The 12,632-nt window shown below is 43.2% G+C and overlaps 1 protein-coding gene and 1 pseudogene across 1 annotated transcript; one reads left to right on the forward strand and one right to left on the reverse strand.

Annotated features, from left to right (window-relative positions):
* Window positions 1-1,635: 1,635 nt before the first annotated feature.
* Window positions 1,636-7,363, reverse strand: LOC133930124 (uncharacterized; annotated as a pseudogene).
* A 1,678-nt stretch (window positions 7,364-9,041) lies between these two features.
* Window positions 9,042-9,837, forward strand: LOC133883445 (agamous-like MADS-box protein AGL62). The gene has a single exon (XM_062322776.1). The coding sequence runs from the start codon at window positions 9,120-9,122 to the stop codon at window positions 9,678-9,680; it is 561 nt and encodes a 186-aa protein (XP_062178760.1). The 5' UTR covers window positions 9,042-9,119; the 3' UTR covers window positions 9,681-9,837.
* The last annotated feature ends 2,795 nt before the right edge of the window (window positions 9,838-12,632 follow it).

Here is a 12,632-nt window from a genome sequence, read left to right on the forward strand (position 1 = left end):
ACATCTTTAAATCTGTGAACTTGAAGAAAGATGTCGTCCTTAAAATTCCTCTTTCAGATGGGAAAATTTAGTTGCTTGTGTTCGAAGATGAAGGCATTTCTCTGCTTCCAGATGTTCCAGGCTCCGACTATAAAGATTTCCATGAAGAATGAATGATTGAAGACATCTTTTGCTTTAATCATCATTTCAAAGAAAGGTTTGGAGAAGTCCCAAATCATGCCAATAGAACTCCAGCACTTCAGACTGAAATTACACCCAAAGAATAGATGAAAGGCAGTTTCCTCAAAATGCAGGCTGCATAGAACACAATTGTAATTGTCATTGTCCACTTTGAAGTTTTTCCTTTTGAGAATGTTCCTTGTATTAAGTCTATCCATCAAAAGCAACCAGGAAAAAACTTTAAGTTTGTTACAACACTTAGAATTCCATATCCATTTGAAGGGTTGCGGAGGAAAGATGTACTTGTAAGGTAGATTATAACATTGCTTGGAAGAGTAAACTTGTGAGCCCCAAAGGTAATTCCAAGAGTCTTTGGCATTTCCTTGCATATGAATACCCTGAATGAGATCTTGTAAATAATTGTATTCTTCATAAGCCTGAGCTGTCAAAGGAATGTGGAATTGCTCATCTATACTATTATTTGCCAGAAAGTCTGCCGCTGAAATTTTCTTGTTCTTTGCAAAGGAAAAAAGTCTTAGAAACTTTTGTTCTAGGAGATGATTATTCCATAAATCTGCCCAGAACATAATTATTTTCCCACAACCTAAAAAACAAGCCGCAATACCTCTGAACAAAACATTAGGTCTTAAAACATCTTTCCACCAAAAAGAACCTTTTTCAGAAGAAGCATGAGGCACATGACCATTTTGATAATATGTACCCCAAATGACCTTGACCCAAGGTAAATCCTTTTGGTTATAAAATTTATCAAGATGTTTGAGCAAGAGAGTAATGTTCTGATTCCTCAGGTTGACAACACCTAACCCACCTTTTGATTTGGGCTTGCACACTTTTTTCCAAGCAACTAATGGGATGCTTCTGGCATTAATGTCGGATTTTCTCCAAAGACAGTGTCTTCTAGCTCTGTCCAAGTATTCAATTACAGCATTTGGAATTTTTAAGGTACACATTGTGTAAGTTAGGAGAGAAGAGATAACAGAATTGGTTAATTGCAATCTTCCAGCATGGGAGAGAAGAGAAGAAGTAGAATTCAGCCTTCTTTTAGTTTGATTCATAAGAGGAGCATAATGTTCAATTCTTAGCTTAGAGGTTCCCAGAGGCAAACCTAAATATGTGAAGGGAAGTGAGCCCAATTTACAACCAAAAACACCAGCCATGCATTGAGCCTTTTCCTGACTGAGATTCAAAGGAACGAGGCAAGACTTTGAGTAGTTAAATTTAAGTCCAATTGATTGAGTAAAAGCTTCCAGGATTCCTTTAAGACAAAATAATTCCATTTGAGAGGCATTCAGAAAAAGAATTGTGTCATCTGCATACTGAATAATAGGAAAATCCTTTATGCACACAGCTGGGATTGGAAGTTTGAGCAGACCAATCTCATGACTTTGTTAATTATGCTTTGAAGCAGCTCAGCAGCCAGGACAAATAGAAGAGGGGATAGACGATCGCCCTGCCTCACTCCCCTATTACAATGAAAGAATTTGCCAGGAACACTATTGAGAAGAATAGCTGAGGTTCCTGAATCAAGAATTCTATGAGTCCAGTCAAGCCATTTGTCGTTGAAACCCAGATGTTGAAGCATCTTCAAAATTGAAGAGTGTTCAATAGTATCAAAAGCTTTTTCGAAGTTCAGCTTGAGCACCACAATTTCCCTCTTTGAATATTGACATTGATAAATGTATTCGAAGGACCAAGCTAGACAATCTTGAATTGTTCTATTTTTTATGAAACCATACTGATTCTGATGGATAATAGTAATAATAACTGACTGAAGTCTATTGGCCATAAGCTTAGTGATTAGCTTAAGAACACAATTCATCAGAGAGATAGGCCTGAAATCATTAACCCTTACTAGGTTATTATTTTTTGGTATGAGAGTGATAAAGGAGCTGTTGATTGCCTGCAAACTAAGACTGCCATTGAAGAAATCATTGCAAAGATCATAGAAATCCTCTTTGATGATGTTCCAGCAGCTCTTAAGGAAGAGACCATTAAAACCATCTGGTCCTGGGGATTTATCATTGGGCATTTGAAGAACAATCTTGTCAATTTCATCCTTGCTAAAAGGAGCAGAAAGATTATCTAAATTTTCATCATTACAAGATCTTCTAGAACAAAGTGCATCAAGGGATTGTGCGAGGTTCCCATTCTAGCTTTATAGGTCTCAAACAGAATTGCAGCTTTTTCCAAATGATTAGTCACTATTATGCCATCTTGAGATTCTAAACTAGTAATTGTATTATATCTGAATCTTTCTGTGGCCGCAGCATGGAAGAATTTTGTACTTTTATCTCCAAATTTAGTCCATCTGATAGTGTACCTCTTTCTCCAATAATCCTTGCTGTACTGTAATAATCTGATGATATGTTTTTTAGGATCAATCTGAAGTTTATTTCTTGGGTGAAAAGGGGTCTTTGCTCTTCCAGCTTATCCATTACATCCAAAACAGAGTTGCATTCTTTTATAAGATTATTGAGCTTTGATATTCCTTTGCTCCACCTTTTCAAAGCTTTCCTTAAAAGCTTGAATTTAGCTGAGATTTTAGTAGTACTATTGCTAGATTTTACTTTAGATTTCCAAATACTTTCTACAGTTTCAAATAAGCCCGAGTGATCAATCCAAAATTCTCAAATCTGAAGATTTGAGCCTTAGGGATGGAGGTTCTTATTTGCACCATACAAAGGATGTGATCCGACAGAGGTTGTAGGACGGACTTGAACAGGAATGATGTTATCTTCATTTCTCTAGAACGTTGGAATATGTGCTTGTTTTCCAAACTTGTGCTTGATTATAAGAACCTTGTGTTGCATTTGTTTTCCAAACTTAACTTTGAAAGCCTCCTGTTGCATTTGTTTTACTAATTCCAACTAAGTTTGTCTAGTTCAAGCTTCGGAAAATTCAATTTTATCATTGAGCCACATGAATTTAGGTTAATATAGGTGTTAAGAAAACTATGTGGAGTAAGCTCAGAATAAATGTGAACCAATTCAAATTCCAAACAAACCTGTCGATCTTGTGGCAATGAAGGGTCCGGGAGACGGGACATATAAGCACTTTTATTGCTTTTGCTTGGAACCTGAGAACTCCTTTTGAGATATGATACCATTCAGGACCTGGATCACCAAAGAAATTAAGAAAGTAGGAGGTTTGCAGTATAATTTATATACATCTTTCTGCCTGATATAGAAAATTGAATATAACATCTAATCTTTGAGGCAAACAATTACTTTGGAAGCAGCACGCATGTCCTGTTGTCCTTGTTCATTCTAGGTGAAAATTATCTATTACGTAGGAAGATAATTGTTCGACCTATTTGGAAGGAAGACTGGAATATATTGAATAAACAAAGTTTTAAATTTGCATCTTAAGTTTAATGTTCATATTGAGTTGACTGATATTATCACTAATATTCTCTTACTGTAGAACAAATGGTCATCCTATACTTTTTTTCCCCGGAGAAGATGAGTTGTTGTCGTACATAGGGCCGTTACAAAATGCTAATTACAGGTCTTATGTTAAGCTAACTCTAGTAATCTTCATTAAGTAACCATGGACATTTTTTTTTAAATTTTAAATTCTAGTTTAAATTACCATTTCAATTTAAACACTTTGCATCAATTTTACATACCATGTACATACGGATCTGTGCTCCCTGGTTCAGTAGGCTGAGAATTTGGCAGTAACTAAAGCATAATTTCAACACTTTGCATCAATTTTACATACCATGTACATATGGATCCGTGCCTCCTGGTTCAGTAGGCTGCAAATTTGACAGTAACAGAAGGATATAGAAATGCAGGTGTCAACAGCAATCAGATAACATACCAATCGACCCATGAAGAGGCCATATGAAGGCACATGTATGACATGGTTAGATATGTCATATGAACTTCTTATGGAAAATGTGTAACGGATACAACAACTACTTTGTAGTCATCTTCAAAGAGTTAAACCATTTTCTCCTGATTTTAGTTAACAATCATGCAACATGCGAGTACAATGCGTTATAGGGAATGCATAACTTTGATGCAAAAATTATAGTAAATTACCTGTATCTCGGCTGTTATAGATGCATGAGATCTTTTAGCTGTAAGTGAAGTTGATAAAGATGGATTCCTTGCATAATATAAAATAAGAGATTAGTGTTAATGCAAATTAAATTCTGAGTTATGTTGTACATTGTTGCAGGTGGTCTTACCGTGTCTCTTCTATTTCCATTCTATCATCATCAATATCCAAATTCAAGAAGCTCTGGGAGCTTTCCTGTACATGATTTGGGTTGTGTAAATACTAATTGTGTTTTATAAATTAAAAGGACAAAACTGAACATGAAAGAAAAAATGTACCTGTATCTTAGGTTGTTTTGATTTTACTGGTATCACAAGAAGTTGATTTTTTCTGTATAGAAATGATGATCCCGACGATAGTGGTAAATTCCATATATTTCAGCTTGTCAGATTGTTGGTATTGTTGCTTGTTTTTCAAACTACTGTTTGATATGTATAACTTCAAAAGTTGGTTGGTCATTGTCGATACTTTTTTTTTTTGGCTGAAATCTTCACAATGATACTACAGTGTCCTTTTTACTTGAAATTTATCATATGCTCTTACGGTAGCGTACTGTAGTGATCTGTCCTATGACATCTACAATGGTGAGAGTAAGGTTAGAAAACGTTATGAACATAATGTTGTGCGCAACCTGTCTAGTGAAGATGGTTAGCGTTGCAGATAACAAATGAAGAAGAATGGTAGGATGTAGGAAGTAGTAAATGATCTACAAGGCAGTTTATATACAAGTTTAAATTAGCTCTTAAGTCAAATGTACTATAACACATCAATTTGAGTATATGGTCAGACAGAAATAATGAACAAAACTTAGTTTCATATAGGATAAGACGGAATAGTGATATTGTGTGTAACTGCCTTCAAACACCCGTTCAAGTAATCATTTGTAAATAACCAGCCAAAAACACCCACATGACAGGCTGCATGTGCAAATTAGTGAACCTGGACAGGTTTTTTTTTACCTCAGTGATGTTTCTATGACACTTGGTGTGCAGGCCAAAGTGCTTCAGACTACATCGTAATATTGCAGACTCTACAGATGGGCTGAACGTATTCATTATACCTGCATAAATTATGCAATTTTCAAATGTCATACTTTTTACTGTTTCGTAATGGTTCATACTTATATTTCTTAATTAAGATCCTGGTGCTTTCAGTCCTCCAGATTAAGGGGTAAAATACAAATGCCGTTTGTAATTATAACTTCCAAATAGTTCTGATCTAACACATATGCTCTCAAGATCTACGACAGCCTTTGTAGAATAGAAGAATAATGCAAGATACCGGAATCAACTCAAATAAAAAAAATTATATGACAATATAGCTTCGCAATGTGTAAGGGGCCATACTATGACAGTGTAAATTATTAATTCATGGAGTCGTACTGTAATTTGAAACAACTGTCTACTAGTTAGAGCAAATCAGCATGAAATACTAATCTAATTCGGTCTCATCATGTGGCTCGAGGAGCTAGGTCGTTTGGTTTTCCATCAAATTTCATGTGTTATTTCATGAGTATTCGATATACCTCCACTGCAATACGGATGGCAAGCCCTTCCTCGCTGATGTCAAATTTGTTTGATGCATCTGCTGCATTTGAAGCACTTTTAGGACTCTTGGAAGCTTGGTCTGTACTTTCTGTTGAAAGTAATTGGGTTTGCACCATAAAACGAGCAGCTTGAACCGCCTGTTTCCGCCTCTTTGAAATAACATGAGAACTACCCCCAGCATTACCATATAAACCAGGCCACATGGCTTTCATGACTGCTACAAATGCGTTGGAGATACAACTCTGTAAAAAGAAAGGTGCAGTCAATAAATTTACTTTAAAATTAAGTTTCATGAAATAATGTCAATCTGAGATGAATGGTACGCTTTATCAACGTGCCTTGTGTTTGTCTGAAAGTGCAGGATAATGCTGAAAGAAGACAGACAGACATTGTTTCAATCTGGACAAACAAACGCATGTGAGAATGTGCGACAAACAAATGCCTTGAAACAACAGAGGACAAATGAGCAATGGACCTTTCAAATTCTTTAGTTTCCTCTGAGAAATACAATCTAACGAGTTGAGCTAGGATAACAGTCTGCAAATCAGCAGATATACTTGCAAAATTGCAAAATCCAAGAATGGTTAGGACATTATCATGATTATCACCCTCTAGACTGAATTCCCAGTCATCTTTATGAAATCCAGAAAACAGAAAATCAAGAATTCCAATGTTTAGATCATCATCATTCAGATCAGAGATGCCAACTGGAATGAACCAGACTTTTCGTAGCTAGCATCCGGCAATTCAATTGCAATGGCCTGGTCTATTTCTTGTGGACGATGCCAAGTTACAAGATCAATCAAGGCCTTGCATGCCATGCCACTAACAAGGTCAGGTGCATTGATGAAAGATAAGCACAGCTGCCTCACCAACTCTGCATTTGGTCTATTATCTAACAATCCGAGAAGACAAAGGCATCTCAAAGCAGCCATTTGTACATCAACATGATTCTGTTTTGCCTGCATGAGAAAGTATCAAGGTCAGCAACTTCAGGACTACAGCTCAATGCAATAGCCTTAAGAGCAAATGTAGTATGTACAAGAACTGAATAATATTAGCATATAAAGTAGTATACACCTAGAGGACTGTGGAACAATTGGACTTACTGCAGGAAGCAACAAAGAGTGAAGCAGTTCTGAAGGCTCAATTGCTCTGCCCTGCAGTGTCCGCAAGGTTGAAGTATTCTCAAGAAGAAGACCTGTCACAGCGAGACAATGCATCCACTGCATGAAGACAATTGGACTGATGAATGCACCTTTTTGGCCAATTCGGCCACTGCTTTCGCCCACTCTTTGTCTCCACCAAGGCTCACGCCGTCTCCAATAGCAATCTGGTTCCCATCATCATCAACTTCAGGTTCAAGAGGCTTGATCAGAAGCTCATGCAGAAAAGAACTCGCAACCTTCCAGTTCATGGTATCAGAAAAGGATGTGGCGATGGTGGCACACGCGTGGGGGGGGGGGGGGGGAGAGGCTGGAGGAGTGGAGGGCGATGGCAACGGACAAGGTAGAGAGAGCCGGTGGGCGAAACGGACATGGCGGGGCAGAGGAGAGGTGCTGCGCCATGAGGTAGGCGGATGCTGTGGCGAGCACGTAGCACGTGCGACTGGCTCGGTCAAGACGGCGTGGGCTGTAAGAACAACAAAGGATCCTATCTAATTTTAGGAAGAACAGAGGGAATCAGAGGATTACGGGGGAAATCGCCATTGAACTATCATACTGAACTGGTATTCTTACAGAAGTGTTCTCACTCGAGGGTTTCGGCTGGTTAAACAACCCAGTATGATTACAGCTTAATCACTACCTTAAGCTAATACGAATTAACGGTAATAATCTCCGCTTATAGCTAACGAGCTCAATTTGATGGTAATAATAACTGTTTAGCGTTCGAAAGGCATCAGCCACTCTCAGCCGTTCATCTTCACTTCAAGGAGGTACCGTTGCATCTGAGCCCTCCTTGTGTTCTCCGGCCGTTGGGTCATGACATGGGCTTGCACGTGGCCGGTGCCCACCGGGGTCGTGGAGGAGGCGACCGCTGGGACCAAGGACTCGCGCGGACGTGCGCGCGGCCGTCTCGTTGCGCCGACCCAGGGAGCTGCGGCAAGGAGTCACGCCGGCTCTAGCGGGGCTACTGGATGGGGGAGCAGCTTCTGCGCCGGAGCCACGCCGGCCCACGGAGCCGACACCAGGGCTTCTGCTCTGCCACCGTGGTGGAGCCCTCCGCCGCCCCGCGCGTGTACACGCAGCGCCGCCCTGCACTGGGAGCCGCTGGCCGACATGAGCAGCGGCGATGCGCCACAGCGGCTCTGGCCGCGCTGCCGGATCGGGGCCTCTGCTCTGCTGCCTCCGTCGCCCCGCACTTGTATGTCGACAGGAGCCGCGCCGCTGGTGGCCGCCCGCCTACAAGAGCCACGCAGAGGCGACTGCCGTGCAGGCAGAGGGCGGCAGCGCATGTGGGGAATGGTGCAGCGGAGGAGCGACGGATGAGGCGGCGCAGCGCGTATGGGGGAAGGAGGAGAGCGAACTGGGGGAGCCGGGGAGGATCGAGAAAGATCGATTGGGGGGGGGGGGGGGGGGAGGAGGGGACGACGGAGCCCGAACCCGTGGCTTCATTTCCAGCCTCCACCGCCGCCGCCGGACCCTCCGAGACAGGGTCCCTCGTCGCCGGAGAAAGAGTCACCCGCGCCGGCGGGGAGATTGGATCGGCCAGTGCGGGGGTGGGTGCGCGCGCGGCGGTGGACAGTGGTGGTGGCGGAGGAGAAGGAAGAGCGAGTCTCTATCTCTCTTGCTCGGGTAGCGGCGGCGGCGGAGCCGGAGGCGGAAGGAAATAGAGAGGTGGGCTCGATTCCGGAGATGGGGACGACGTGCTTCTCTAGAACACACGGGAGCCCGCAGCGTGGTCAGAGCCATCGGACGGCCATCGTCATCGCTACCTTACATCGGACGGCGCCAGACAAACGGCTGACGTGGCTCAATGCCAGGCCGAGAAATCGACGCGTCGTCATGATTTCTCTTTCTTATTTTTGGAACACGCTTGCATTGATGTCCTCTTAACTTGGTATGGAAGCAGAATCAAATCTTCCTTTCCGGCATGGAAAGAAATCACTAGGTCCATCCCCGCAAGGATTACCAAGCTGCGAACTTTCCTACCACCTCCTCCCCGCGCGCATTTTTGGTATGTTTGCCTGTACAAATACGCACGGTCGCGGCCTGCAATCTTTCCATCGCATTACTCGTTTCACGTTGATCGAGAGAAGAGAGGGAGGCAGCGCAGGTGGGCAAGAAAGCCAAGAAAGCAATAAGAGGAGGGCGAGCGACGGCAATGGTGCCGCCGCGCGGGAGATCGAGCAAGGGGCGGCAGCGAATCGAGATCCGCTACATCGACAACAAGGACCGCCGGCAGGTCACCTGCACCAAGCGGCGCACCGGTCTCTTCAAGAAGACCAGCGAGCTCTCCGTGCTCTGCGGCGCCCACGTCGCCGTCGCCGTCTTCTCCTCCGCCACCGACAAGGCGTACGCGATTGGCAACCCCTCCGTCGACCACGTCCTCCGCCGCTTCGACCCCCTCCCTGGCGACGACGCCTCAGCACTTGAGGACGACACCGACGCCATCGCCGACCGAGAGGTGGTGGAGGCGACGCTGCGGCAGCTGGAGGAGACCAAGGCGCGCGTGGCCTCGGAGCAGGCGCGGATGGACGCCATCGGAGAGAAGGTGCTGCAGGCCAGGGGCGGGAGGTTGTTCTGGTGGGAGGCGGACGTGGAGGCCCTCGGGGAAGCGGAGCTGCCGGAGTTCGCCAGGGCGCTGCAGCGGCTCAGGGACAACGTGCGATGCCGCGCCGAGCAGCTGCTCAAAGCTGGGGAAAGTTACATATGGATGCAATGACCGGGCTGCGTCTTGCTTGATTTTCAGTAAGACAACTAAAAATCTGACTTAACTCTGTAACTGATGCTTTGTTTCGCCTGACGAACTTGCTTTGTTTCGCCTGACGAACTGCTTCCTATTTTCTGATTTTCTGCATTTTGGTGGAATTTGCTACTTTGACAAGCTTAAACAGCACCTGGCAGTCAGATAAGAAATGGCAGACAGCTGCAACTTCTGAGCAGTTATATTTGGTACATAGATGTAGCGCTGTGGCCTCCAAGTGAAGTGCAGCAGAACCTGATCCTTAACTTGAATTTGTAACCTGCAAGCTGCAGTGGCAGAAATTGCATGCAATGCACTCCCAAGGCCGTGCAGACCGGCCTGTGACCAAACCTTGACATAACATCTTTTTTAAAATCATCAAGCTAACATCTTAAGTCTTAACTAGTAATGGTAGGCATGACTAGTAACAGAAATGTTTGCAGCATTATTGTCATCTATTTGAATAAATTCAGTTATCGGAATATTAGAAGCATTTGCTTCATAGATGGCATTATGGATGCTCATCTTTGGTCTTTCCAGATGCACCAGAGAGTATGGAAGATACATTCTCTGTCTTGCTGACCATGAACCTGACCAAGGATCATATGAATAATATCAGTGCATGACTAACCTTGGAAGCAGGGTTTATCATCTCTCAGCTAGATGGATATGAAACCAAACAGCTTTAGCATAAGAGCAAATAAAAAAATTGTTTCATCTATTTCAATTTCATCTAAGCATAGTACTCAGAATATGTAGGGATCCATATATGAAGTGTTTGTGCTACTGTAACAAGGAGCCAAATGAAGGTTTGAATCCTAGGTGAATATATAAATATTCTTGGTCTTGAATCTTACTGGGTGACATGATGATGAGCGTCAGTAAAGTTATGTTGATAGAGCCTCTAGTTGAGAGGTTGTTCACCCCGGCTTGAACCCGCATGTGACAGTGTGAGTACCTTCCTAAAGGGTTTGGTGCTCCCATCTTTTACGGCAAAGCCAAAGATACGTCTTCTCCCTTCTCCCTGTGGCTGAGTTTGTCTTTACATTGATTACTGTCGAATGGCTCTACAAGTGCATTGTGAATCCAAGCGCTGGAGTTAATAATCTTACAAGAAAATAACACTGGATTGGGGGCTACTCCTTTTATGGGATCACAGTGCCTTATTCACGACATTTGCACCTACCATTGTAGAAATTTATTCTGTTTTACTGGACAGAATTTTGATAAATCAGGTTTCTACTAACTAAAACTATGAAGCCTGAGTTTCTCTATCAAAAAGGCCTTTATTCTTTAAGGGTTTAGGTTTTGAGCATGGGATTTCTCGATGATCTGCATGACCAATTGGAACTTACAAGATGATTACCTAGTAAATTGAGAGAATTTCTGGAGGTGCATCTTTCATCTTAATTCAAGTATAGTGAGAATAAGTTTAACAGAATGAGCGGATCCAGGGGTTGGGGGGCTCAAGTCCCTATTCCGGGCGCACTTGGAAACCCCAAGCCCTCTCTTTCAATTTTTGGGCATGGAAGAGGAAAAAGAAGAGGAGGTGGAGGAGGAGGGAGAGAAAAAGATGAGGGGAGGAGGAAGAAGAGGAAGAGTCCTTAGTTTTTTTCTCTGAATCCGCTACTGTTTAATAGAGTTACACAACTTATCATGTAATCCTGTACATTGTTGTTCTTATTTCCCAAAATGTGGTCAAAAAGAATAATCAAATCAACATGAATTCGGTCCCAATCTCCCAGCACAACTTCAGCCAGTAAGGTGAATTTCTTCTTTGGACCGACAGAACAGCGAAAACTGACACTGTTTGATTCTTTTGAATGGCTGCACGTACAACAATTCTAGACATCCCATGCTGTTCTTTTGGTCATTTTTATTGAAGGGATAGGAGCAAGTGGTAAAACTAGCACCGGAAGAAAATACTAGGCTGCCCTAGGCACCCTGAAGTTAGCTCAGTGCTTGATCAAGCAGCTGTTCTGGCTGCGTCCACTTCAAGAAGCTGATGTTTCTTTTTTTTTTGTGAGAAAAGAAGCTGAAGTTTCGTGTCGAAAGGATCTGAGAATGCAAAAGCTGTGCATTCCCTTGTCAGCTGGATTGGAGTTTGTTGCCTCCCACCCCCCCCCCCCCCCCAAAAAAAAGGAGGATCATGTATCATGGATCTACAAAAGTGCGCAAGAAGCCTAGGATCGATTCCAAGTGCTTTGGTTTGAGTGGAAAGCTGATGAAAAACCATGGGCAGGACATGGAATTCCTCGTGAAGAAATAGTCCGACTACTATTTTCCGTCTTAGGGGATGAACAAAAAAAACAAGACCAAACTCTGTAGAGAAAATTGGTTGCGTAGAGAAGCCCCCCTCCCTCCCCCCCCCCCCCCCCCCAAGAAAACATTGCTCCAGAGTTTTCAGGTTGACCTGAAGGAAAAAGGAAAATGTGGCCACCCTGTTAGCATATCAAAACTGGATTGCTTCCTCGAGACAAATCGCAACCCTAGATCATGTTCTCCAATCTCATGCATCTTTGACAAGAATCCAAACAATCTTCAGGAAGGTTTTGCTGGTCTTCCCTGCACATACGATAACAAGCAACATGGGCAGCGAAACGTAAAGGTACGTCTTGACCGAGGAGTGGCTTCCATATGATATTTTGTGGTGACGAGCAGTGGCCCAAGAGTGCGTCGATATGAGATTATGTGGGAGCCTGAAGAAGCACTCAAGTGATGAGGTTGCAGCTGCATGGACAGGTACAGGCCCGAAGAGTTTTTTGGGATCTGTGGCTAAGGCTCTGCGTGAAGTTATTGTTAGATAATCTAGCTGTTCAGCGTCGTTTGGTGTGGATTGTTTGCGTGGCTGAAGTCAGCTCGACGTGTGCTGTTTTTGCACCGGAACGGGTCAGCCGTGCGCGTAAATAGCTCTGGCAGGTGTGGCCACAG

Source organism: Phragmites australis, chromosome 10 (genome assembly GCF_958298935.1).
Source record: "Phragmites australis chromosome 10, lpPhrAust1.1, whole genome shotgun sequence".
In the NCBI taxonomy this organism is placed as follows: Eukaryota; Viridiplantae; Streptophyta; class Magnoliopsida; order Poales; family Poaceae; genus Phragmites; species Phragmites australis.

What these genes read in the sequence shown, in the direction of transcription:
- LOC133883445 (XM_062322776.1), top strand. Translation starts at nt 9,120, where the DNA reads ATGGTGCCGCCGCGCGGGAGATCGAGCAAGGGGCGGCAGCGAATCGAG.